Raw genomic sequence first — 23,174 nt, forward strand, 5'->3', positions numbered from 1 at the left:
GCCTGGGAGGAGCTGGAGGAAGTAGGGTTTGAACCCAGGTTCTCTCCCACCAAAAAACATAAGGAGAGAAGGTTGGCAAGAAATGAACAATAAACCCACAGAGATGAGTCTAGATAGCAGATAGTTATATCAATAACTATCAATGGCTAAGGGAGATAATTACTGTGATTAAATTCTAGTTTTGCATAAACAACTTTGGAAATCACAAAAGCGTCAACTATGAAACTTAAAAGGTTTTAAACCTCTTAGGAAGTCAAAGGTGATGGGCCTCCCAAAGCTGCCCCAAGCCAACGTCAGGGACAAAGAATCAAGAAATTAGGACATAAGAGTAGGATCCCAGAAACTAGGAGGTTATGGCATAATGGCACTCTTTTCTTAATATTACCTTAGGAAATGGTTAGCATTTGTCAGAAATAGTTGTTTTCATAGATCTGGTATAAAAACACACACTTAAGAGTATACTAACTTTATGGTTGTTTCCCTTTCTAACACCATGGCTAATGTTTGGAATATTCTAGAACTTATAGGGACTACTCAAAAGCACAGGAACACAGTATTGGGAACCAAGAGACATTGTGTTCTAGCCCAGGTTTGTCGGCTGAGTGACTTTGGGCACCTCAGGCCACTTCTCTGGGACTTAGTTTCCACGTCTGTAGAATGAGGAAGTCAACCGAAGAAGATGCTTCCTCCTCTTGGCCCAAGAAATACTTGGCGAGGATGGAGCTCACGACATACCGCCCATCAGTAGATGACTGATTTTCCTCTCCAAAATATTTGCTTTGTTCCCAGGTTTTAGCAAAACATTAGAACCATTTTTTTAGCTAGTTCTCAGAACAGACATTTATAAATCATGGTGAAACATTGTCTTTGTCGTTGTAACAGAAGCTGCCGCTGCCAGGAAAACCATTCTTCCTGCTATACCTTAGGCAACAATCGTGATTTCTTTAATGTATATATTCTTGCAGGGTCTTTTCTTTGTTGTTTACATGGACTGGGTAGTGTTGGTTTTGACTTGGTGCTGATGAACTTCAGTTATTAAAAGTTCAATTAGGTTTCCGTGTGGTTTCTAGCTCCAGCTTATTCCTGCCAGTTCCCAATTTTCCTGTCCTTGCAGTCACCCATCATCTGCACCTGAATAAACAGCTGTCACCGAAGACAGAGCAATGTGGGTCGGGTTGGAGTTTTTTTATTTTATTTTTCTTCTTCTTTGGTCAAAGTACTTCTCTAAGTTGGCACAGCAAACCGCAGCTTAGGCTACAAACACCAGCTAACAGAGTAGTAAGTTGCCCAGCAACAAAGACTCTAAATACTCCCTTTGAAATTTAGGTTGGGTACAGTAAGCTATTCTGTGGCCAAAAGAGCGCTGGTCCACATTTTCAGTTTTTTACACGTTCACAAAAATAAATTCCCACGTAATTGCTAAGAATCATCAAAGAGCTCTATGACCCTGGCCATATTCACTTCTGTGGCCCTCAGTATCTTTCTCTTTAAAACGATCTCAAAGGTCACTTCCAATTCCGACATTCCACAATTTAGAGACTGGATTATCATAGCCTAAAAGGTGTTCTAGGGAAGAAGCCACCTAATGTTCCAGTGCCAGTTTTTTAAATCCAAAATTATACCTCAACACAGTAAAGACAAGAAAAAAAATACATAATCTTTGAAATAAAGGTTAAAATTTATTTTCAGTTTTAAAAATAAATAACATGATAAAAGTAAGTAATTTGATCATCATTGCACCTGTCCTAAAGTTTTATGATAAAGCTCTGCAGTTAGTTATTAATCAGAATCTGAAGTTTCACGTATAATGGCATTATGTTTTTGTTTTTTAGAGGGAGGAAGGCAGGGCAATTGGGGCTAAGCGACTTGCCCAAGGTCACACAGCTAGTAAGTGTGTCAAGTATCTGAGGCTGGATCTGAACTCAGATCCTCCTGACTCCAGGGCCGGTGTTCTACTCATTGTGCCACCTAGTTGCCCCTATGCTTTGTTTCCTAATCGTATCACCCATAAGTGCTGTGTGTGTGTGTGTGTGTGTGTGTGTGTGTGCACATGTGTATATTTGGAACTGTTTGCTGGTGGTGGTACCAGACACCTTATGAAGTCCTATGAAACATATTTCAGAAAAATCTAGGAAGTGTATTTTCATTCATACAAAAAAAAAAGCGGGGTGGGGGGCAGGGGGCAGAGAGGGATTCCTTTCTAAAAGCCCCATCAAAAAGATGGCTCCACTGCCCTGAGCCTCAGTCTGATCACAAGAAAGAAAAAAAAAACAGGGAATGCTTATTTGTAATCTATTGTTATAATGAATTCAGATATGCCATGACAGGCACCAGAACAGTGACCTCTCAGAACCTAGTAGTTCTCAATCAAACCACTGTTGCTGGGAGCTACTGGTGGTTCCCAGGTCAGCAGCACTGCACTTTCAGCAGGGCCAGGGCCTTTCATGTTCCCTTTGTATTCCCCGGCAACTCTCTAACTACTGCTAGTTCCTACTGTTGCTAATATTGGGTGGTCCTGGGTCATCATTTCCCACTGATGACTTCTGTCAGTGACCATAAATGGCCTTCTCCTTCCAAGGCCATTGCTTATAAGAACAGATACAGTTGGGGGCGGGGGGGGGGGGGGGAGAAGATTTTTTTTGTGTGTGTTATTAAGGTCCACCTCTCAGTTAATAAAAATATTCAGTCATGTGAATAAGTTGGGTGCCAAACCGTTAGTCTACAGCAGAGCAGCGGCTGCCCTAATGGGTTCAGCTGGCCAAGATTTCAATTTATGTTAAAAGCCCCAGAGGGGACATGGGAAGCTTTTCCTCCCTTCTCCTAGCCAGGGCTTCAGAGCAAGAGGGGAATGACTAAGGATGGCTCCCAGTCTCCCCAAGATAAAAGTTACTCTAAAGATGGCATAAAACAGAAATAATTCTGAATCGAGAGACAGGATTTTTGGTTTCTCATTTCATAATTATATAAAGCAATGTGTTAGCACAAACTGACATGTAGTCGATGGGTAACCTTGAAAGCAAATCGAATTCTGTATTGGATAACCTGGTGACTGACCACAGCCATCACCTCTGTCCCTTCACAAACAGACTGTGCAATGCCCCATCCCACTGCCCTGGCCACCATTATCTTGCACTAGACCTCAGCTGTTGCCAAGGATGAATCCACGCCTCTGGGCCTGTCCTTCTCCCTACCCCCAGGCAAGAAGAGGTACAACAGGATAGCCTCATCCTGCCCCAAAGGGCACAACCAGAGCCAGGACTACCTCAATTAGGATTATTTGTGCTTTTGATTTTCTGTGCCTTAAATATAGGTGATTAGGGATCGATTATAGTACAGAGTCCCTAGATAGTGAGGAAGTGAAGCACAGAGTACAGATCAGAGTCAGCAGGAAGTAATCCAAGAAGGCTTCCTGGGAGAGGTGAGTTTTGAGGAAGGGAAAGGGCATGATATGGCAGACATGAGAGGGTATTCAGCTGGAAAGAAAGGCACGGAGAAGCTTAGATCTCATCTGATAGGTAACAGGGGAGCCATTGTGGGCATTTGAGGAGTGGGGGTGATGTAATGGAAATGGTGTTCCAGGGCTTGCCTTGGGTGGAGCTGGGGAGATAGAGCACTGACTTCTGACCTCATTCGGTTTTCAATGCCCACTATTTTTCTGTTTGACTGGCCTGAGCCATCATTTTATTTTTGTGCCTGTGACTATCATCCCTTAAAGTCTTAGGTCATAGACACAGAATAAGGGAATTGATTTTATTTAGATCTTTTAAATTCTAATCAGGGAATGTTTTTAAACAGGATATGAAACCAGGTACACAGGACTGTCAGTTGCTAGGAGGGTGTTGTGTTTACCATTTGGGAGGAGGTACAAAGGAAATCAGTCTTTACAACACTCCAGGGCTTCTGAAAACTGGCCCTGCCAAAGTCACATACAGGTCATGTCTACACAGAACAATTACCCACTTTTCCAGTTTAGCTGTCACCTTTGATCAAATTAACCAGAAAGTTGGCAGATTTCTGCTGCCTTTTGCAGCCCACACACACCCTACTTCCCCCACTTCACAAAGGCTATGAAAAGAAAATGGGGAGGGGGGATAACAGAGAAGTTATTCTTAATATTTTGAGGGTACCACCATAGAAGGTCTCTGTGACTTGGCTACCCAAAGTCAGAACATCAGGCTGGGCTGAATTAACCCCGTGCCTGACCATGTGAAACTGTTCTATTATTTATATTCTTAAACATTGCTAAGCCATGGATTTTTGAAGCTAGTATTTTAAAGTTTACAAGGTGTTTTAGACACGTTCCCTAACTTGATAACAAACATGAATTTTTAGTACCAATGGACTAATTTTTAGACAAATAAGTTGAATAAAAGTTCCTCGAGGACAAGGACTGTTTAATTTTGTCTTTGTATCCCAGTGCCTAGCATGGTACTTGACACATAGTAGGCACTTAATAGGTGTTGGGTGGTTGATGACTGATTGATAAATTGAAGATGTGTTGACAGACTACTTAATATACTGTGCCCCTGAGTTCAAAAGCCATTGCTTCTAGATTGGATTTCCTGATCATCCACAGGGAAATTATTCAGAATTTTTGTGTAAATGCTGCCTTGGCAGAATCTAAATATATGTGGTTTTATGTAGAAGGTAAGGGTAAAAGGAGGATGATTAATTTCAGCAGCAGCTTCAGAAAGAAGAAGTCTGAGCCCACCTGAAGAGAACAAGAAGGTAAAAAATTTCTTATGTTTAGGATGCAGACAAGGAGAAAGCTTGGAAATGAAAGTGGGATGATTAGACATAAAAGCACCAGATAATTTTGTGATAGACAAAGTTAGAGAGAAGGCGCCAATGGCCTGGAGCAGGCTGGTAGAAGACTTGAAAGAAGAGACTGAAACTCCTTAAATGATGATCTGAAGAAGCAAGAAGGAGCTGGCCTTGAAAGTCCATGGCAAACAATTGTGTGCAAGCGAGATATATAGATTTAGATTATGTATGTATGTGTGTATGTATGTATGCATTGAGAGAGAGAATAACTTTGAAATAATCAGCAGAGGAAAGGCATTAGAATGAAAGGGGATTGGGAAAGATTTCCTGGAGAAGGTGGGATTTTAGCTGGGCCTTGAAGGCAACCAGAAGGCCAACATGAGGCGGGAGAGCTTTACAGACATTAGAGAAAATGCCCAGCCTTGGGAGGTAGAGTAAGTATCTTTTTCAAGTGACAGCAAGAATATTGGTGCTACTGGATCATAAAATGTGTTGCTGGGGGTATGAAAGGTATAAGAAGACTGGAAAGGGAGGGACACATGGGGCAGGGTTATGAAGTGCCTTGAACTTCAAACAGAGGATTTTGTATTTGATCCTGGAGGTGATAAGGAGCCCCTGGAGTTTATTGAAGGAGAGGAAGGTGATAACATGGTCAGACTTGTACTTTGGAAAGATCACTTTTTTATAAATTTATTTTTTATTTTTAGTTTACAACACTCAGTTTCACAATTTTGGGGGTTCCAAATTTTCCCTCCCTCCTTCTCCCCCTCCCCCCACCAAGATGGCATGTAATCCAATATAGGTTCTACACATACCTTCACATTGAACTTATTTATATAATAGTCCAATTGTAAAGATGAATTATAACCAAGGGAATGAATCATGGGAAAGAAGTGAAACCAAAAAAAAAAAGGAAAAAAAGAGAGCAAATAGTTTGCCTCAATCTGCATTCAGAGTCCATAATTCTTTCTCTGGATGTGCATAGCTTTTTCCATCATGAGTCTTTTGGAGCTGTCTTTAAACCTTGCATTGATGAGAAGAAGCAAGTCTATCAAAGTTAGTCCTTACAGATACCGTGTGTCTGTAATCATGTATAATGATCTCCTGGTTTTGCTCCCCTCACTCAGCATCAGTTCATATAAGTCTTTCCAGGTTATAATGAAGTCAGTCTGTTCCTCATTTCTTATAGCACAATAGTATTCCATTACATTCATATACCACAATTTGTTTAGTCATTCCCCAATTGATGGACATCCCCTTGATTTCCAAGTCTTTGCCATCACAAAAAGAGCCGCACATTTTTGCACATACTGGTCCATTTCCCACTTATATGATCTCTTTGTGATACAGCCCTAGGAGTGGTATTGCTGGGTCAAAGGGTATGCACATTTTTATAGCCCTTTGGGCATAGTTCCAAATTGCTCTCCAGAATGGCTGGGTCAGTTCACAACTCCACCAACAATGTAACAATGTTCCAATTTTCCCACATCCTCTCCAGCATTTATCATTTTCCTGTTTTGTCATGTTAGCCAATCTGACAGGAGAGGTGTGGTACCTAGAAGTTGTTTTGATTTGCATTTCTCTGTGATTTAGAGCATTTTTTCATATGAATATAGATATCTTTAATTTATTCCTCTGAAAACTGCCTGTCATATCCTTTGACCATTTCTTAATCGGAAAATGACTTGTATTCCTATAAATTTGATTCAGTTCCCTGCATATTTTAGATATGTGGCCTTTATCAGAGATACTGGTTGTAAAAGATTTTTTCCCAATTTTCTGCTTCCCTCCTAATCTTTGTTCCATTGGCTTTGTTTATTCAACAACTGGAAAGATCACTTTGATAGCCGATTGGAAGGTGAAGCAGAGTTAGGAGAGACTTATGAGAGAGAGATCAACTGCAGATAGTTTGTCTCTGCTGCCCTCCAGCCTGCCATCTCTCAAGTCCTGTCCTTTTACTCTGTTAGCCTGTGCCTGGGGTGCCTACTATGCCACTCCATCTACAATTACCCTTTCCCAGGCAGTGCCCTAAAAAGGTTGGGAGGGACCTTAGAAAACATCAAGTCCAAACCCCTCATTTGACAGATGAAAAAACTGAGATGAAGAGGTAGAGAGATTGGCCCAAAGTTGTACCAGTAACCAGGGGAAAAGCCTGGAAGAAAATGGCAGTCTTCTGCCTCTGGGCCCAGGGTTCATTGCACTAAATGCTCTGGACTGATCCATTCTGTTGACATTGTCCTCCCATCAACATTCCCCAGCTGTTTATAAGACAATTAAATTAATCCATACTAAAGTATTATTGGGGAAGCTAGTTAGTACAGTGGACAGCATATGAGGTCTGGAATTAGGAAGACTCATTTTCCTGAGTTCAAATCCAGCCTCAGACACTTACTAGCTCTGTAACCCTGGACAAGGCATTTAACCCTGTTTGCCTCAGTTCCTCATCTGTAAAATGAGATGGAGAAGGAAATGGAAAACCACTCCAGTGTCCTTGCAAAGAAAACCTCAAACGTGGTCACGAAAAGTCGGACACAACTGAAATAACTGAACAACAAAAAACTAAGTGGTAGTAGTAGTAATAACCTACATTTGTGACCAATAAAGCTTAATGTGTGATCCTTCCCAGACATTCAACAGTGTAAAATGCTTAACACAAAGCAATGACTCTCTAATGGTAGAGTTCCAGGTGCTAAGGAAGGAGGCCTTAACTTCCTCCTGTCATGGACCCCTCTGACAGTCTAGCGCCCCAGCTGTGCCTCCTCAGACAAATGTTTTTAATTGTATAAAACAATATGCACAGAATTACAAAAGAAAAAATTATATTGCAATTTTTTTAACTTCATGGGCTGCAGGTCAAGAAGTGGAGTTTTTTAGGGCAGGCAAAGCAGACTTTCCCAGCTTTCTGGGAAACTCCTGCTCTTTTTACATCTGAGATCAATCAACATTGTGTGTAATCACTGAAGACAATGAGAGTCATTGGAATCAGTTATCCCCACATCTGTTGGAAGAAATGGGCATGTTTTACCTAGAGAAGAGGAGAGGGGGATAGGCAGCTAGGTGGCACAGTAGATGAGAGTTCTAGGCTTGAAGTCAGGAAGACTTTTGTGAATTCAAATCCAACCTCAAACACTTACTAGCTGTGTGACACTGGGCAAGTCACTTAGCCCTGTTTGCCTTAGCTTCCTCATCTGTAAAATGAGCTGGAGAAGGAAATGGCAAACCACTCCAGTATCTCTATCAAGAAAACTCCAAATGGGGTTGGTGAAGAGTCAGACATGACTGAAATGACTGAACAGGGGGGTGCGGACCTATACTCCTTTAAGCATACGAAGGGTCATCATATAGAATAGATATCACATTTATTCTGCTTGGACCCGGAGGGCAGAACCAGAATCAATGGGTAGAAACTGTAGAGAAGTAGATTTAGGTTAGATTTAAAGAAAAATTACCACTGCTTAGCTGCACAACAGTGGAAGGGATTGTCAGAGCGAAAAGCAAGTGGGAAGCTATGTCAGAGAGTAAATGCTTTTTCAGAGATGGGATGGTTGAAAGGCCCTTTCCAGTTCTGAGATACTAGGATTTGTGTAAGGCGGCAGATTTAGTCTCATTTCTTCGTAATTGTTTCAACAAGCTAGCTAGCAGCTGTTGTGGGGGTAAAAGACCAACACAAGCCCAACAACAAGCACGTTACCAGCACGTTTCAAAAGCCCAGGTTCTTTTGATCTTCTTTAGTAAGGAAAGCTATGTTAAGGGGTTGACAAGTTTACTTTAATTCAGCATACAAATACCAAGCACCCTGAACGTCAGAGCAAATACAAACAAATTACAAACATTGACAGACAGACCAAATACAGATTCATAGTTACCAACATCTGGGTTCAGCCCAGGAGCTCATAACAAGGGCTGGCCCAGGGTCACATGCACCGCCATGGCTGTGGGTAAGAGCTCCGAAGCAGAGAAAGCCAACCCCTGGTTTTATATCTTTTTTCAGGGTCAAGGGCAAGTCACACATGTGACTCACCCATGTGACCTAGAATCATCACAAAGAGGGGACTTAAACCCATGTGGTCTAAAAGCCTCTGATTCCCAAACATGCCACTCAAACCCATGTGTAAACTAGGCCCTCCCCTGAGGCAAGGAGGCCACCAAGGACTCCCAAATCTAATCAAGGAAACAAAGGCCAAACTCTTCAAGGGCACTTGGTTGAACTGAGTGCTAAGAGCCCATTTTGTTTACCAACACAATAATCACCCCCTTATGTAATAAAAAAGTAACAAACATGCCATTTCCATAAAAATATTCCCTACTTCTAATCGGTCAGTGAGCCAGACTGGCAAAAATACTTTCTCTGTCATTGTTGAGATTTTACTGTACTTGGGAGGGAGGTGTGTGTGTGCGTGTGTGTGCGTTTGTGTGTGTGTGTGTGTGTGTGTGTGTGTGTATGGCCGTCTCCTCTTGTCCCACTGGATCAGCTTTTCTCACAGACTCGCCATTTTCTGTGCCTACCACAATTTTCCTACCATCTCATTTGTCACTGGCAGTGCTACCCCCAGTTTCAATTAGCAGATGGCTTGACAAACACTCCTCCATGGCTTAGGTGTTGTCTAATCAGTCTCTTCCACGGATGCATTGTGGGGAATGATACAAGTGTCTTGACTCAGTGGGTTGTGGGGTTGGAACACCGAATATGGCATGATCAGCCAGTAGACAATGAGCCCAAAGTCCCTTCTGAGTCACTCAGACTAATGGGAGAATTAATTGTGCTTCCCTAAGGCTTATCAGGCAGTGTGGTGATGCTCCACAGCAATCTGGATCTTCACACTCTCAGTTGGGTGCCCAATGCACCCAACTCTTTAACCAGCCTCCAGACCCTAGCCTCTACACCCCTCCACTTATTCTCTTCTTTTTCTGTTGCAGAGGGAAGTCCTGCAGGACAATTACTTTTGAACAATTTAAAGAAGCTCTGGAAGAACTCTCAAAGAAACGATTTAAAGATAAGAGCAACGAGGAGGCGATCCAGGAGATACACAAGCTCATCGAAGGAAAAGCCCCGATAATATCAGGAGTGACGGTATAGAAACACATTATGGGGCTGGCTTTAAGGCTTTACCCTCCAGCTGTCCTTGGGATGTAGGGTGGAGAGAAATAGCCAGGGGGAAAGGGCTTGCTCTCAGGTACCCAGGTCACAACTCTGAAGGGGCTGGAGTCATGGTAGAGGAGAAGGGAAGGAACTAGGAAGGAAGGAAAAAGGGGAGCAATGGACATGGAGGGGGAGGTGCAATAAAGGACTGATGAAGAGCAGTGTTCACTCACCTGATGCTGTCTGATCACTTCCCCTTCTGATATCTCAAAAGATGGTGTAGGACATCAGGACTAAAATAGTCTATCTGGGAACTGTGGGACTGTAGCAGCAAGCACCCTAGCATACCCAGGATGCCCTGCTAAAACAGGTTCTTTGATCTGCTTTTCTAGGAAAGACTGCTCAAAAAGGGGTTAACAGTCCTATTTTTAATTACATTTACTAGTTCAGAGGAAAAGTCAGCACCCTGAACATCAGAGAAAATATACGCAGAGAAATTAGCACAGAGACCAATGGACAGGGCTCTAACTTCCTGATCAAAGAAATATTGCTGTACACTTTACATATGTCACTGGACTGAGAGAGTCTTTACATCTGAGCAGTTGAGGAGCTCTGAACATATGGCTACTCAGAGTCTCCACCAGGAAATCAAAAGATTCTTCTCATAAGCGAGCCCCCAAAGCAAAATACCAACTCAGAGTATATATACACTTCTCAGAGCCAGAAGGCATCACAACCCTGGTGACTCAGTGCCCAATTAGTTTAGCACCAAAAAGTGTGAAAGCCTTCCTACAAGCAAGCTTCCCCCTAAGTAAGCCCCTTCTTAGGCAAGTCCCTCCCCCAATTGGCTCTATATGACTCAGGATGTAAAACAGCTGTGATTGAACACATGTGGTCACACAGGCCACATGGACAGGGAAGATCTTCCTATTCCATTAACATTACAGGGACCTTAACCAAAATTCACTTTTACCTCTGGTGCAGACCCTCATCACCTCACACTTGGACTATTTCAATAGCCTGCTGGTGGGTCTGCCTGCCTCCAATCTCCACCACTCCAATTCATCCTCCATTCAGCCACTAAAGTGATTTTCCTGAAGTTCAGGTCTGATCATGCTTCTCCACTACTCAATAAACTCCAGTGGCTCCCTATTCCTCCGGGAGCAAATACAAAATGTTCTGTTTGGCATTCAAAGCCCTTCATAAACTCACCCCCTCCTACCTTTCCAATCTTCTTACACCCTAATCCCCAACATGTACTCTTCGATCCAGTGACATTGGCCTCCTGGCTGTTGCATGAACAAGACATTTCATCTCTTGGCTCCAGGCATTCTCTCTGGCTGAGCACTCTCCCCACTCCATTCTGACTACTGACTGCACTGGCTTCCTTTAAGTTCCAACTAAAATCCCACCTTCTACAGGAAGGCTTCCCCAACTCTTCTTGATGTCAGTGCTTTCCCTGCTCTTAATTGTTTCCTATTTATTCTGTATGTAGCTTGCTCTGTATATATTTGTTTACATATTGTCTACCCCATTAGACTGCAAACTCCCTAGATCAGGGACAGTCCTTTGCCTCTCTTTGTATCCCCAGAGCTTAGCACAGTGTGTGGCCTACAGTATGCTGAATAAATGTTTATTGAATGAATTACTGAAAATGAAGCACAGGCAAGATTAGTGTCCCTCCAACAACAGGACTATCACTTCAAAGGACCGTCTCAATGAAAAGTCAGTCTCCATAGTGTCCCTACGGTGCTTGACTAACAGCCACTTTGAAGAAAGTGTTACTCTCTTTTCTCAGCATTTATATAAATGGAGAAGGTTCAAGGACCACATGAGAGCTAGACATATCAAACTAACATTTAGTCCCAAATCTGCTGCTGCGTGACCTTGGACAAATCACTTCACCTTCCTGGGGCTCAGTTTTCTCATCTTTAAATGAAGAAGTTGGGCTAGATGAGTCTCCATGGCCCACAGTGTGGCTATCTTCTGAACCTTCTAATTTTACTTTATTTTTTTTAAATAGCAATAGTACAGTGGGATGCAGGTGGTACAGTGGATAGAGTACGAGGCCTGGAGTCAGGAAGAATCACTTCCTGAGCTCAAATCTGACCTCAGATACTTACTAGCTGTGTGACCCTCGGCAAGTCACTTAACCCTGTTTACTTCAGTTTCCTCATCTATAAAATGAACTGGAGAAAGAAATGGCAAGGCACTCCAGTATCATTGCCAAGAAAACCCAAAATTGGGCCACAAAGAATCAGACACAGCTAAACAACAACAACAAGAAGCAGGGAGGGGGCAGTAGAACAGAGGTATCAGAAGGCAGGCTGCTGAATGTAATGGGAACCCAGATTAAAATGTAATTGGGAAATATTTTATTTAAATAAATCAAAATACAACAGAACAGAGATACTGTTAATATGTGGTTTTTATATGTTTTAGCTTTCATTAAATATTTTCCAATTATATTTTTTAAAAAAATTTTAACATTCATTTTTTTCAAATTTTCAGTTCCAAATTCTCTCCCTCCCTTCCATCCCCCACCACCCCTCGAGAAGGCAAGCAATATGACAGTAATTATTCATGTGCAATCATGTCCAACATTTCCACATTAGCCTTGTTGCAAAACATACACACACACACACACACACACACACACACACACATACACTCCAAGAAAAGTAAAGAAAGTTTAAAAAGTATGCTTCAATCGGCACTCAGAGTTCATCAGTTCTCTCTCGGGAGGTAGAGAGCATTTATCATCATGAATCCTTCTCTTGGATCATTATCTTGGTCCAAGTAGTTAAATCTTTCAATATCTAGTTTTTTAAGTCAATATGCAGCCTACAGGAATGCTTATGGCTGGTTTGGTAGCCCCCATTCTTGTTTGAATTTGACATTCCTTGCAGTAGAGTGTTCTCGGTTTTAAGTCAGCGGGCATGGGTTCTAATCCTGACTTTACTACTTACTGCCTTGGCCAAGTCACTTAATTTCTCTCATCCTCAGTCTCCTCATTTGTAAAGTGAGTTATACTCAATCACCTTTTAATCTCATAAAATCTACAATCTGATTGAATTTTAGCATTTTGATTAGATTTCAAGCGCATTTGCTATGAGTACCCATAGATTTTAAGGGAGAGCAGGAACTAAGTACTGTCTATTCATAGAAGAGTGAGTAAGGAGTTGTCTTTGTTTTGTTTGCACCATCCATGCTGAATATTAATCTGCTTGTGGAAAGTTTCAGTCACTCTGCTACATAATAAACAAGCCAGATGGGTTGCCAGCTCACTATAATTTGAAGAGGGAGGAAAAGTCCTTTTACATCCCCCTTTCTAATACCTCTCTTCATACTAGGCATTGATAACTGAAAATCTACCTTTTATTATCTCTAGGCTTTGTCCTTTGTTAAAATGTCCTTGGGAAGGGTAACTCCCTAAATCTTTCAGTCATTTATACCTCAGTGCAAATGAATCTGTCAAAACCTTTTTCTGGGAGCAGACTTTGTAAAATCAGCAGTTAAGAAGGCATGAGGACAATGGGTAGTTGAGATGGAGGGAGACACAAACAGAAGAAGAAGAAAGATTCCAAGGATGGTGATGAAGACAAATCTAGATTTGGCAATTTTGCGCTGCCCTTCAGTATCAGAGGACAGGGAGAAGATGAACAATTTAGACACCAAGCAGCTAGAGCTGGATGCATGAGATGGCTGTAGGAGCTGATGTAATAACTGATAAGCCTAACCCTTTCATTTTACAGATAAAGAAACTGAGGCACAGAGAGATTAGATGACTTGAGCAATAAGAGCTTCAGGTAGAATTCAGAACCTAAGTCTTTGTGACTCCAAGTCCAGCTATATCCCACTAATTCTCAAAGTGTGATCCAGGGACCTTTGGGGGCTCCTGAGACCATTTTAGGGGATCTGCAAGGTCAAAACTATTTGTATAAAATATTTAAGACATCGTAATTTCTAACATGGTGAATATTGATAGATATAACAGATATAAATAAATGGTCTTTAAGGGGTCCTCAATAATTTTGAGGAGTACAAAGAAGTCCCAAGGCCCAAAAGTTTGAGGACTGTTCTACTATACTATACTGGTGTTTAATGGTACCAATGTCAGAATGTCTAAGAAAAGATTGGGTCAAAAAAGGTTAAGTCCCTGGGGATTTTTGGAGGGTTAGGTAGCATTTCACAGCATTCTTGAATTCTGAAGAAGATAAAATAAAGTGCTTGTTTTGAGGTTAGATTCTATTCTAGACTGTATTCACTTTAGTCTTACTTGACCAGGTTACCAATACGGCAATAAATTCTAATTTCACTGTTGAGTTTACCACGTCCTAGCTACTTCATCCCAATTTTTTTTTTCCTTAAACTGGGCCCATTTAGATTGTCATTGGGGTCCTCTAACATTCAGAAGTTGGGAGAGCGACAGAATTGTCCAAAAATGCAGCAAGGTAAAATTTTGTGAGATAATGAGTTCTCTGTCACTGGGAGTGTTTAAGGAGAGGCTGAATGACCATCTGTCAGGAATGTTGTGGGAGGTGTAACACATTTAAGGTTTGCAAAGGGCTTTTATTCCATAATTTCCTTCGAGTCTGTAGGTAGTGCACACTATCCCCATTTGCAGAAGAGGAAGTTGAGGTTGAAAGGCCAAGTGAACTTGCCTAAGGTCACAATGGTCGTCAGTGGCAGAATTTGGATAAAAACCTAGATCTTCTTCCTCCTACTCCAGCGTTTTTTTTTTTAACTCTGCACCATGAACTGTCTTCCACGAAATATCTGAGGGCTCATCTGACACTCTCAGATTGGAAAAAACCTGGTCAGTGTCCACAGTCCAGATCATTCGAAGTCCCATGTGGTTTATTTTGGTATATAGCCATACACTATAGCCAACTGGAACCCATCCCAGGATGAATTCAGAATAAAGAATTAATGTAGAAGTGTGCTTATGATTGGTACAAATTTCTGAGAATTAAATGTTTGTGCAATATGCTGTATCAGTTATAGATGACAAGAAACCAAATTAATGGATTTTCTAGGATGCATTCTGTTCTATTCAATGGCTTTACCCAGTTTGCTTCTCATAGGCCAACCTCACTTAACATTGCAGTTACTAACTACTTCTGGCTATGAGTTTTCTCAAAACCTATTTCTATACCACACACACACACACACACACACATACACACACACACACACATATACCATATCTATGTCATATATACCCATTCATTCATTTTTTAAAAATTTAAATTTTATTATTTATTTTACAGTTCTTTACAATTTAAATTTTGAGTTCCAAATTCTCTCTTCTTTTCTACTCCCTCCCACACCTACTGAGAAGGCAAGCAATATGATAGTAATTATACATGTGAAATAATGCAAAATATACTTTTATTTTAGTATTTTATTATAAGCAAGAAAAAGAAAGTGATAAAATTATTCTTCCATTTGCACTCAGACGTCATCAGTTCCTCTCTTTGGAGGTGGATAGCACTTTTTCATCATGAGTCCTTTGGAATTGTCTTGGATCATTGTATTGATTAGAATAGCCAAGTCTTTCACAGTTGATCATCATTACAACATGGGTGTTACTGTGCACAATGATTTTCTGGTTCTTCTCATTTCACTTTGCATCAGTTCATTTAGGTTTTGTCATGTTTTTCTGAGGTCATTCACTTGTTTGTGAAACATTTATTGGGTACTATTTCAACAATCCAACTAGCAGCTTCTGTGGGGGTGTAAGATCCACCAACAACCAGCACCCAGAAAGCTGCCAATACAGGTCCTTTTGATCTGCTTTACTTAAGGAAAGCAACGTTAAGGGGTTAACAATCTTATTTTAATCCAGCATACAAATATCATTTGCTTAGTTCAGGAGAAAAAATCAGCACCCTGAATTACAGACCCAATAAAATTCAACACCTGGGTGTACAGCCAGGGAGCTCATTATAACGGCTGGCCCAGAGTCACGTGTCACTCCTGCTGTGGCTCAGAGCTCCCAGAGAGAACACTAACCTCTGCATTTATATATCCTGTTCAGGGTCCAGACCTCACCCAGGCTGGGTGTGGAGAAGTTCCCCGCCCCCAATACCACATCAGATACAAATCAATGGCTCCCAATTGTCTCAGTGCTGAGAAATACAAAAACATCCCACTTTATCTGCCTCATTCAAACAAAGGCCAGAATCATTAAAGGTCAACAGTAAAAAGTCCCACTTTAATAACTATTACAGGTACCAATTATGTACCCAGCCTTTCCCTGGGTTTGCCTTTGCCTTTCTTTTCTCAACACTCTTCACTTTAGAACCTAAGGTCTGGCACTTTGCAAACTTTTAAAGAGCCATATAAATGTTATTTGTTGTTAATAATAATAATGCTAATAAGCCCAGGCAGGACAATAAATACTAATCCCTGCACACAGTCTGCAAGAAAGATAATATATACCTAATGTGACTTGTGAAATAGATGCCTAAAGGAACTATTTTGCAATGAATTCAGCAAGCATTCATTAAGTACCTACTGTGTGCCAGGCACTATGATTGACATAGAGGAGACAGGCAATAACCAGACATTTGTCATAAAGGAACTTATACTCTATTTGGGGTGCAGAGGACAGAATTTTACTGTACTTTAGATCCTCAGTTCCCTCCTCATTTTGTTTTTATAGGACACTGAGATTCGTCTGGGATGGTAGTGAAACAGTCAAGGATGTTTTAGGGTGGTAACAGGAGGGAGGGCAGCGGTTTGTAGGTCCAGCAAATTCAAATTTTATTGGTCAGACAGAATTTTGTGAGCCTAGTGTTTGTTTTGCTATTTGTTTTGAACAGTATTCACCAGGACAACCTAGACCAGGGATGGGGAACCTGGGGGCTTGAGGCCACATGTGGCTTTCTAGATCCTCCAGTGTGGCCTTTGACTGAGTCCAAGTTTTACAGAACAAATCCTTTTTGGCCTCGAGGCCACAGGCTCTCCATCCCTGACCTAGACCATAAGACAACGGACTGATGAAATTCCTAAAAATCTAAGGAAAGATAACAAGCAGTAGCAGATGCATGACAGACAGACATGGCGAAGCATACAACTGTTGTTGTTGTTTGGTGTTTTGAGTCGTGTCTAACTCATCGTGACCCCATTTGGGGTTTTCTTGACAAAAATACTAGAGTGGTTTGTTATTTCCTCTTCTAGCTCGTTTTAGAGATGAGAAAACTGAGGCAAACAGATCTAAGTGACTTGCCCAGGGTCACACAGCTACCACGTATCATGTGTCTGAGGCCGGATTCAGACTCAGGTTCTCCTGATTCCTGCTCTATCCACTGTGCCACTTAGCTGCCCCTTGTTATTTTTTATTTTTTGGAGGTAAATTTTAATGAAAAGAGGGATTTGAATAGACAGAAATGAGTGTGTGTGGGGGGGTCATTTCTGACTATTCAAATCCCTCTTTTCATTAAAGATTTACCTCTGATGTCTCCCCCTCCTCCAAGGAGATTTCCCATAACCCACAGGTTAAAACAATGTCCCTCTCCTCAGAATTATCCTCTTTCTTGGCTCTCTTTGGTGAAGATTATACTCTTCTTTACATCCATGCATAGTGGTTCAGTTGGCATGGTGGATAGAGCATTAAGCTCGAAGTCAGGAAAACCTGAGTTGAATCTTGCCTCAGACACTTGCTAGGTGCGTGACCCTGGACAAGGCACTTAACCTTTGTCTGCCTCAAATCTCCTCACCAATAAAACGGGACAAGTAAACTACCTGGTACTGGCTAAGAAACAGAGTTGTGGATCAGTGGAATAGGTTAGGTACACAAGATGCAGTAGTCAACAACTATAGCAATCTACTCCTTGCTAAACCCAAGGAATCCAGCTTCTGGGCTAAGAATTCACTATTTCACAAAAACTGCTGGGAAAATTGGAAAATGGTAGGGCAGAAACTGGGCATAGACCAATATCTTACACCATATACCAGAATAAAGTCAAAATGGGTTCATGATCTAGGAGTAAAGGCTGATACTATAAGCAATTTGGGAGAGCAAGGAATAGTTTACTTATCAGATTTATGGAAAAGAAAAGAATTCATGACCCAACAAGAGATAGAGAGCATTACAAAATGCAAAATGGATAATTTTGATTATGTTAAATTGAAAGGTTTTTGTATAACAAAAGTCAATGCAACAAAAATTAGGAGGGAAGCAGAAAACTGGGAGAAAATCTTTACAACTAGTGTCTCTGATAAAGGCCTCAGCTCTAAAATATACACGAAACTGAGCCAAATTTATAGGAATACAAGTCATTCCCCAATTGAGAAATGGTCAAAGGATATGAACAGGCAGTTTTCAGAGGAAGAAATTAAAGATATCTATAGGCATATGAAAAAATGCTCTGATTAGAGAAATGCAAATCAAAACAACTCTTAGGCAGTACCACATCCCTCCTGTCAGATTGGCTAAAATGACAAAACAGGAAAATGATAAATGCTGGAGAGGATGCAGGAAAATTGGAACACTGTTACATTGCTGGTGGAGTTGTGAACTGACCCAGCCATTCTGGAGAGCAATTTGGAACTATGCCCAAAGGGCTATAAAAATATTCATACCCTTTGACCCAGCAATACCACTTCTAGGGTTGTATCCCAAAGAGATCACACAAATGGGAAAAAGACCCACATATACAAAAATATTTATAGAGGCTCTTTTTGTAGTAGCAAAGAACTGGAAATCAAGGGGATGCCCATCAATTGGGGAGTGGTTGAACAAGTTGTGGTATATGAAGGTAATAGAATACTATTGTGCTATAAGAAATGGGGAAGATATGGACTTCGTAATAACCTGGAAAAACCTACGCGATATAATGCTGAGTGAGCTGAGCAGAACCAGGAGAACATTATACACAACCACAGATATATGGATTCTGTGATGACTAACCCTGATGGACTTTGCTCTTCTCAGCAATACAAGGTGCAAAGACAACTCTAAAGGAGTCATGATGGAGAGAGCTATCTACATCCAGAGAAAGGACTATGGAGACTGAATGCAGATTGAGGCAAACTGTTTGCTCTCCTTTTTTTTCTTTTGTTTTTGTCTCTGTTTTTTTTTTTTGGTTTCGTTTCTTCTTTCTCACAATTCATTCCATTGGTCATAATTTTCCTTTACAACTTGACTATTGTGTAAATAAGTTCAATGCGAAGTTATATGTAGAAGATATATCGGATTCCATGCCATCTTGGGGAGGAGGCGGGACAGGGGGGGAAGAAAATCCTGAACTCAAAATGCGGAACTGAGTGTTGTAAACTAAAAATAAAAAAATCTTAATAAAAAATACCAATTGGCTCAGAAAAAAAAAATAAATAAAATGGGGCAAATAATAGAATCTATCTCATAGGGTTGTCGTAAGGATCAAATAAGATAACACAGATAAAGGGCTTTGGAAACCTTAAAGTTGTTGTTATTACTACTCTTATTTACTTTGACCTTCCAACAGGTTTTTAACTCCTAGAACAGTGGTTCTTTTTTGTTTGTTTGTTTTGGAGGGGGGCAGGGCAATTGAGGTTAAGTGACTTGCCCAAGGTCACACACCTAGTAAGCCAGTCAAGTGCCTGAGGCTGGATTTGAACTCAGGTCCTCCTGACTCCAGGGCTGATGCTCTACTCACTGTGCCACCTAGTTGCACTATGGAACAGTGGTTCTTAAATTTAATTTTATGCAACCCTTTGGCTATCTGGTAAAGCCCATGTTCCCCTTCTCAGAACGTTTGTAAATGTATCGAATAAAATATATAGAATTATAAAGAAAAACAATTATATTGGAATAGTCATCAAAATAATTTTTTTAACTTCATTGACCCTAGGTTAAGAACCCCTGTCCTGGAGAGTAAGGCCTGGATTGTATGTATCTCTGTAACCCTATTGACTAGTATAGAGCCTTAGTATATGTCTAATTAAATTGAATTGGTTGAAATGAAATGTTTATTTTACATATTTACCCACCCCCCTTTTCCTTCTTTTTTTTTCCTCTCATTCTCTCCCTCCTGTCTCCTCCCCATACCTGGTCTGGTCAACCTTCCTGAATCCTCGCTACAGAAAGCCATCTCCTCTCCAACTGTGTCACGACTTACAGACACATCCAAATTCACTGGTTCCCACAAGGAGAGGTTCGATCCATCTGGCAAGGGCAAGGGCAAGGCTGGAAGAGTGGACTTGGTGGATGAGTCGGGCTACGTGCCTGGATATAAGCACGCGGGCACGTATGACCATAAAGTCCAAGGAGGGAAATAGGAGTCCCGTGCGGAGAAGGAGCAAGCATTGCCAGGACGGCGATGCACACTGTTCAGGTTGGCATGAATGCGAAGGTGATGATGTTGGAAATCGTTTTCAGGAACTGGAACTTATTCTACCACCTGCTGAGGTCCTCACAACACAGGGCAACACTTCTTTACATTCCTCATGTTTAACGTGGGCAAAAGCAAAAGGGAAAAAAAAAGTCTCTGAGCTTTAGGCAAGAAACCAAATGGAAAGGCCTTTTTTTTTTTCTTTCTGATCCACACCATATCAGTAGCACTAAGAGGCCAAAAACATTCCCAAATGTTCAGTGTTGCTTTAGGGGTGAGAGAGGGTCTCCCTTTGCCCCTCAAATGGAGTGTTCTCCTGGCCTGCTTCATGTTTGGCAGAATATCTTTCAGAAGAACATCTCCCACTTGAGTGGGTTGGGGTCTGGCCATGCCTGATTCCTTTCTAATGAGTCCACTCTGTCCTCAGAGACAAAATGCTGAGCATTAAACTGGGAAGTAAAAGGCTGTTTTTCCAAAGAAACTTCCATAGATCCGTATTACTTACTACCCTATTTGCAAGCAGAGGAAGTTTCTTCCTGGAAAGCCAGAGAAATGTAGCTCCTGGATGTGAGCAGGGGGAAAACAGGGCACATCTCTATGTCTAAAGTCACCTCTTCCCCTTGTGTGAACCGTACCCACTTTAATCCAAATCACCAACAAGCATAAAGATCAAAACAACAAAACTGGGTGGGGGGAGGGAGAGGCTGGAGGCAATTAGAGCTAATCTACTAACTAGAACTAGAAAGACAACTAAATTAAGCCTTAGGTGGCAGAAAACAAGCTTGAAGGATGGCCACAATTTGTTTCTAGGCTTACACTGCCACATAGTGGGTGTGAAGGGCATTGGGAGTCTCACGAACATTGTTTAACATGCAAAGGCTAAACCTAACACTGCTGAGGGGTTTTGCCCAGAATTTGGCACACACTGCCATGCTGTGTATCTGTGTAGGGGGACAGGAGTCTAGTTCATGTGAGCACAACTCCACACATCTATATGGTGTTTGCTTTTATGCTAGCTCTGAGGTAACAAAGTTTGAAATCTCAAACAGCAAGGTCAAACGAATGGGAAGAAAGTCTTATGAGGTAGGACATGAAAACTTCCCAGTTTACAAAAAGCTAATCATCCCCTCGCCTCTCCTCCCTCTCTAGAGCCGCAGAAAAAAGACTTAAGAGTTTGAAGTAAAGTCTTCTAATATTTATGAAGCATGTGAGCAGTTTATGAAAGGCACTGGTTCTCTGAGTCACAGAGTCCTCATTTCATATTACTTAATGCAAAAAAAGAGTCCCAGCCATTGCAACGGCTTTTATGTTTTCTATTTTGCCAGCAGAAGTCCAGAACAAACCTATTATTTGTCACTGCTTTCCCCCTCTTTGAAACTAAAACCAACACATCATTAAGTCCAAAACATGCAATGAAAATGAATGATGATTTTTTTTTTTAGCCTGGGTATTTGCAGTTGACCGTTTAAAGCTTTGCTTTTCCTTTTTGTGAAATGGAATTCATGCATTAACTTTAATAATATGTAACTTTGGCTATTAAAGTTTAATCAACTTTACAGTCTCTCTCTGTTTGTCCCTTTGCCCATTCTGGATTCAGTACAGATCAGAGGCATCTTTCAGAGTGTGATCAGGATGGGATTATGTATGCTGGCTTTGTACACAGTCAAAAATACCCTCTGGAATTGACAACACCCAGCCAGAATCAACCCCCTCTCCCCTTAAAAAAAAACCTTCTTGAATAGTCTTTCGCTCTTTTTTTTTTTTTAACAGCAATTTACTCTTAACTGACTTTCCCTTGGAAGCCTCCTTTATAAACTTGGCCTCCCCTGAACTCTTCCAATCCCTAACAGGACGTGAAACCAAAACAACAAAAATAAACAAAGGAAAGAAGTCTCTCTTAGGCCCTGGATTTTTGTTTGGATTTTGTTTTGTGTTTGCAAAGAGAGAGAAACACAACCATGAGTCCATTTTTCAGCATGCCCTGGGTACTGTCTTGTGTTAGGGTTTCCCAGTCCTCTACCATCGCTGTATCTGTTCAGGTTGGTTGAAGTTACCAAGATATTTTTGTGGAGGTATGACAGTCTTAACATTTTTGTTGTTGTTGTCATTTGTCTTTGTAATCTTGTATTAAACAGGGTCCCCGCCTCATTCACAAACCATAAAAATAAGTGTCTCCAAACATTTCCAACTGCATCCATGCTCAATATTTGTAGCTGCAGTAAGATTTTCTTAGTATTGCTACATTTGCCAATTTGTTAAGCATGCATGCTTATTTAGGTCTCAGGAATCTTTACTTTGTATTCGACACCGTTTTAGTTATGGGAATATTTTACCTTTTTATAAGATGTGACTGTAGGTTTTGCTATGAGCTGAGTATTATGTGGAGGCATAGATAGCCAGTAGGGCCAGGCCTCTGGCTAGTGAATTTATTCACTTGCTAGTCAAGCATAAGGGCAGGGAAAGCTTTGGAATGGTTCTCCCCCACCCACCCTGAAGCTTCAGAGCCTGAAAGATAAACTCCATGCCTCGTGTTGTTTTGCTTTTTTTTTAAAAAATGTTTAAAGATGGGCAGATAGAGACTGTGCACCAAATATCTCAGGATCCAAGGGTCCTGCTCCCTAACCAGTAAAGGAACCATTAGCTGGTAGCACTTAAGTCATGATTCACTTTTGGCCATAAAGAAGTTGGAAATCCATGGTTTCTATGTGGTATCCTGTTTAGTTTTCATGCATAATGTCATAGAGTTTAGATACAGAAACATTTCCTGACCCAGCCTTCCCACAATTACCACATAAATCAGCACATTCATTCTCCTTATTCATTTCACTCATTCTTTTCATTCACTAGTTCAATAAAAATTATGCTACAGATCTACTGTGTGCAAAGTACCTTGCTAGGCACTGGGGGAGATGTAAAGATATATGATATGGTCCCTGCACCCCAGGAGGTCAGACTAGAAAGAGACATAAGTAAAGCAGTTTCTTATACTATTATGTAAACAAATTCTG

The 23,174-nt window shown here is 41.1% G+C and overlaps 1 protein-coding gene across 1 annotated transcript in view; it reads left to right on the forward strand.

The window, feature by feature from the left end:
• LOC118828121 (tubulin polymerization promoting protein) overlaps positions 1–21,722 on the forward strand; it is a 138,290-nt gene extending 116,568 nt beyond the window's left edge. The window contains exons 3-4 of the mRNA XM_036734537.1: positions 9,682–9,835; positions 19,919–21,722. Of these exons, the coding sequence (XP_036590432.1) occupies positions 9,682–9,835; positions 19,919–20,113 (349 nt within the window). The 3' untranslated portion in view covers positions 20,114–21,722. The remainder of the gene's footprint in view (positions 1–9,681; positions 9,836–19,918) is intronic.
• Positions 21,723–23,174: the final 1,452 nt, after the last annotated feature.

The sequence above is a fragment of the Trichosurus vulpecula genome, chromosome 1 (assembly GCF_011100635.1).
Source record: "Trichosurus vulpecula isolate mTriVul1 chromosome 1, mTriVul1.pri, whole genome shotgun sequence".
Lineage (NCBI taxonomy): Eukaryota > Metazoa > Chordata > Mammalia > Diprotodontia > Phalangeridae > Trichosurus > Trichosurus vulpecula.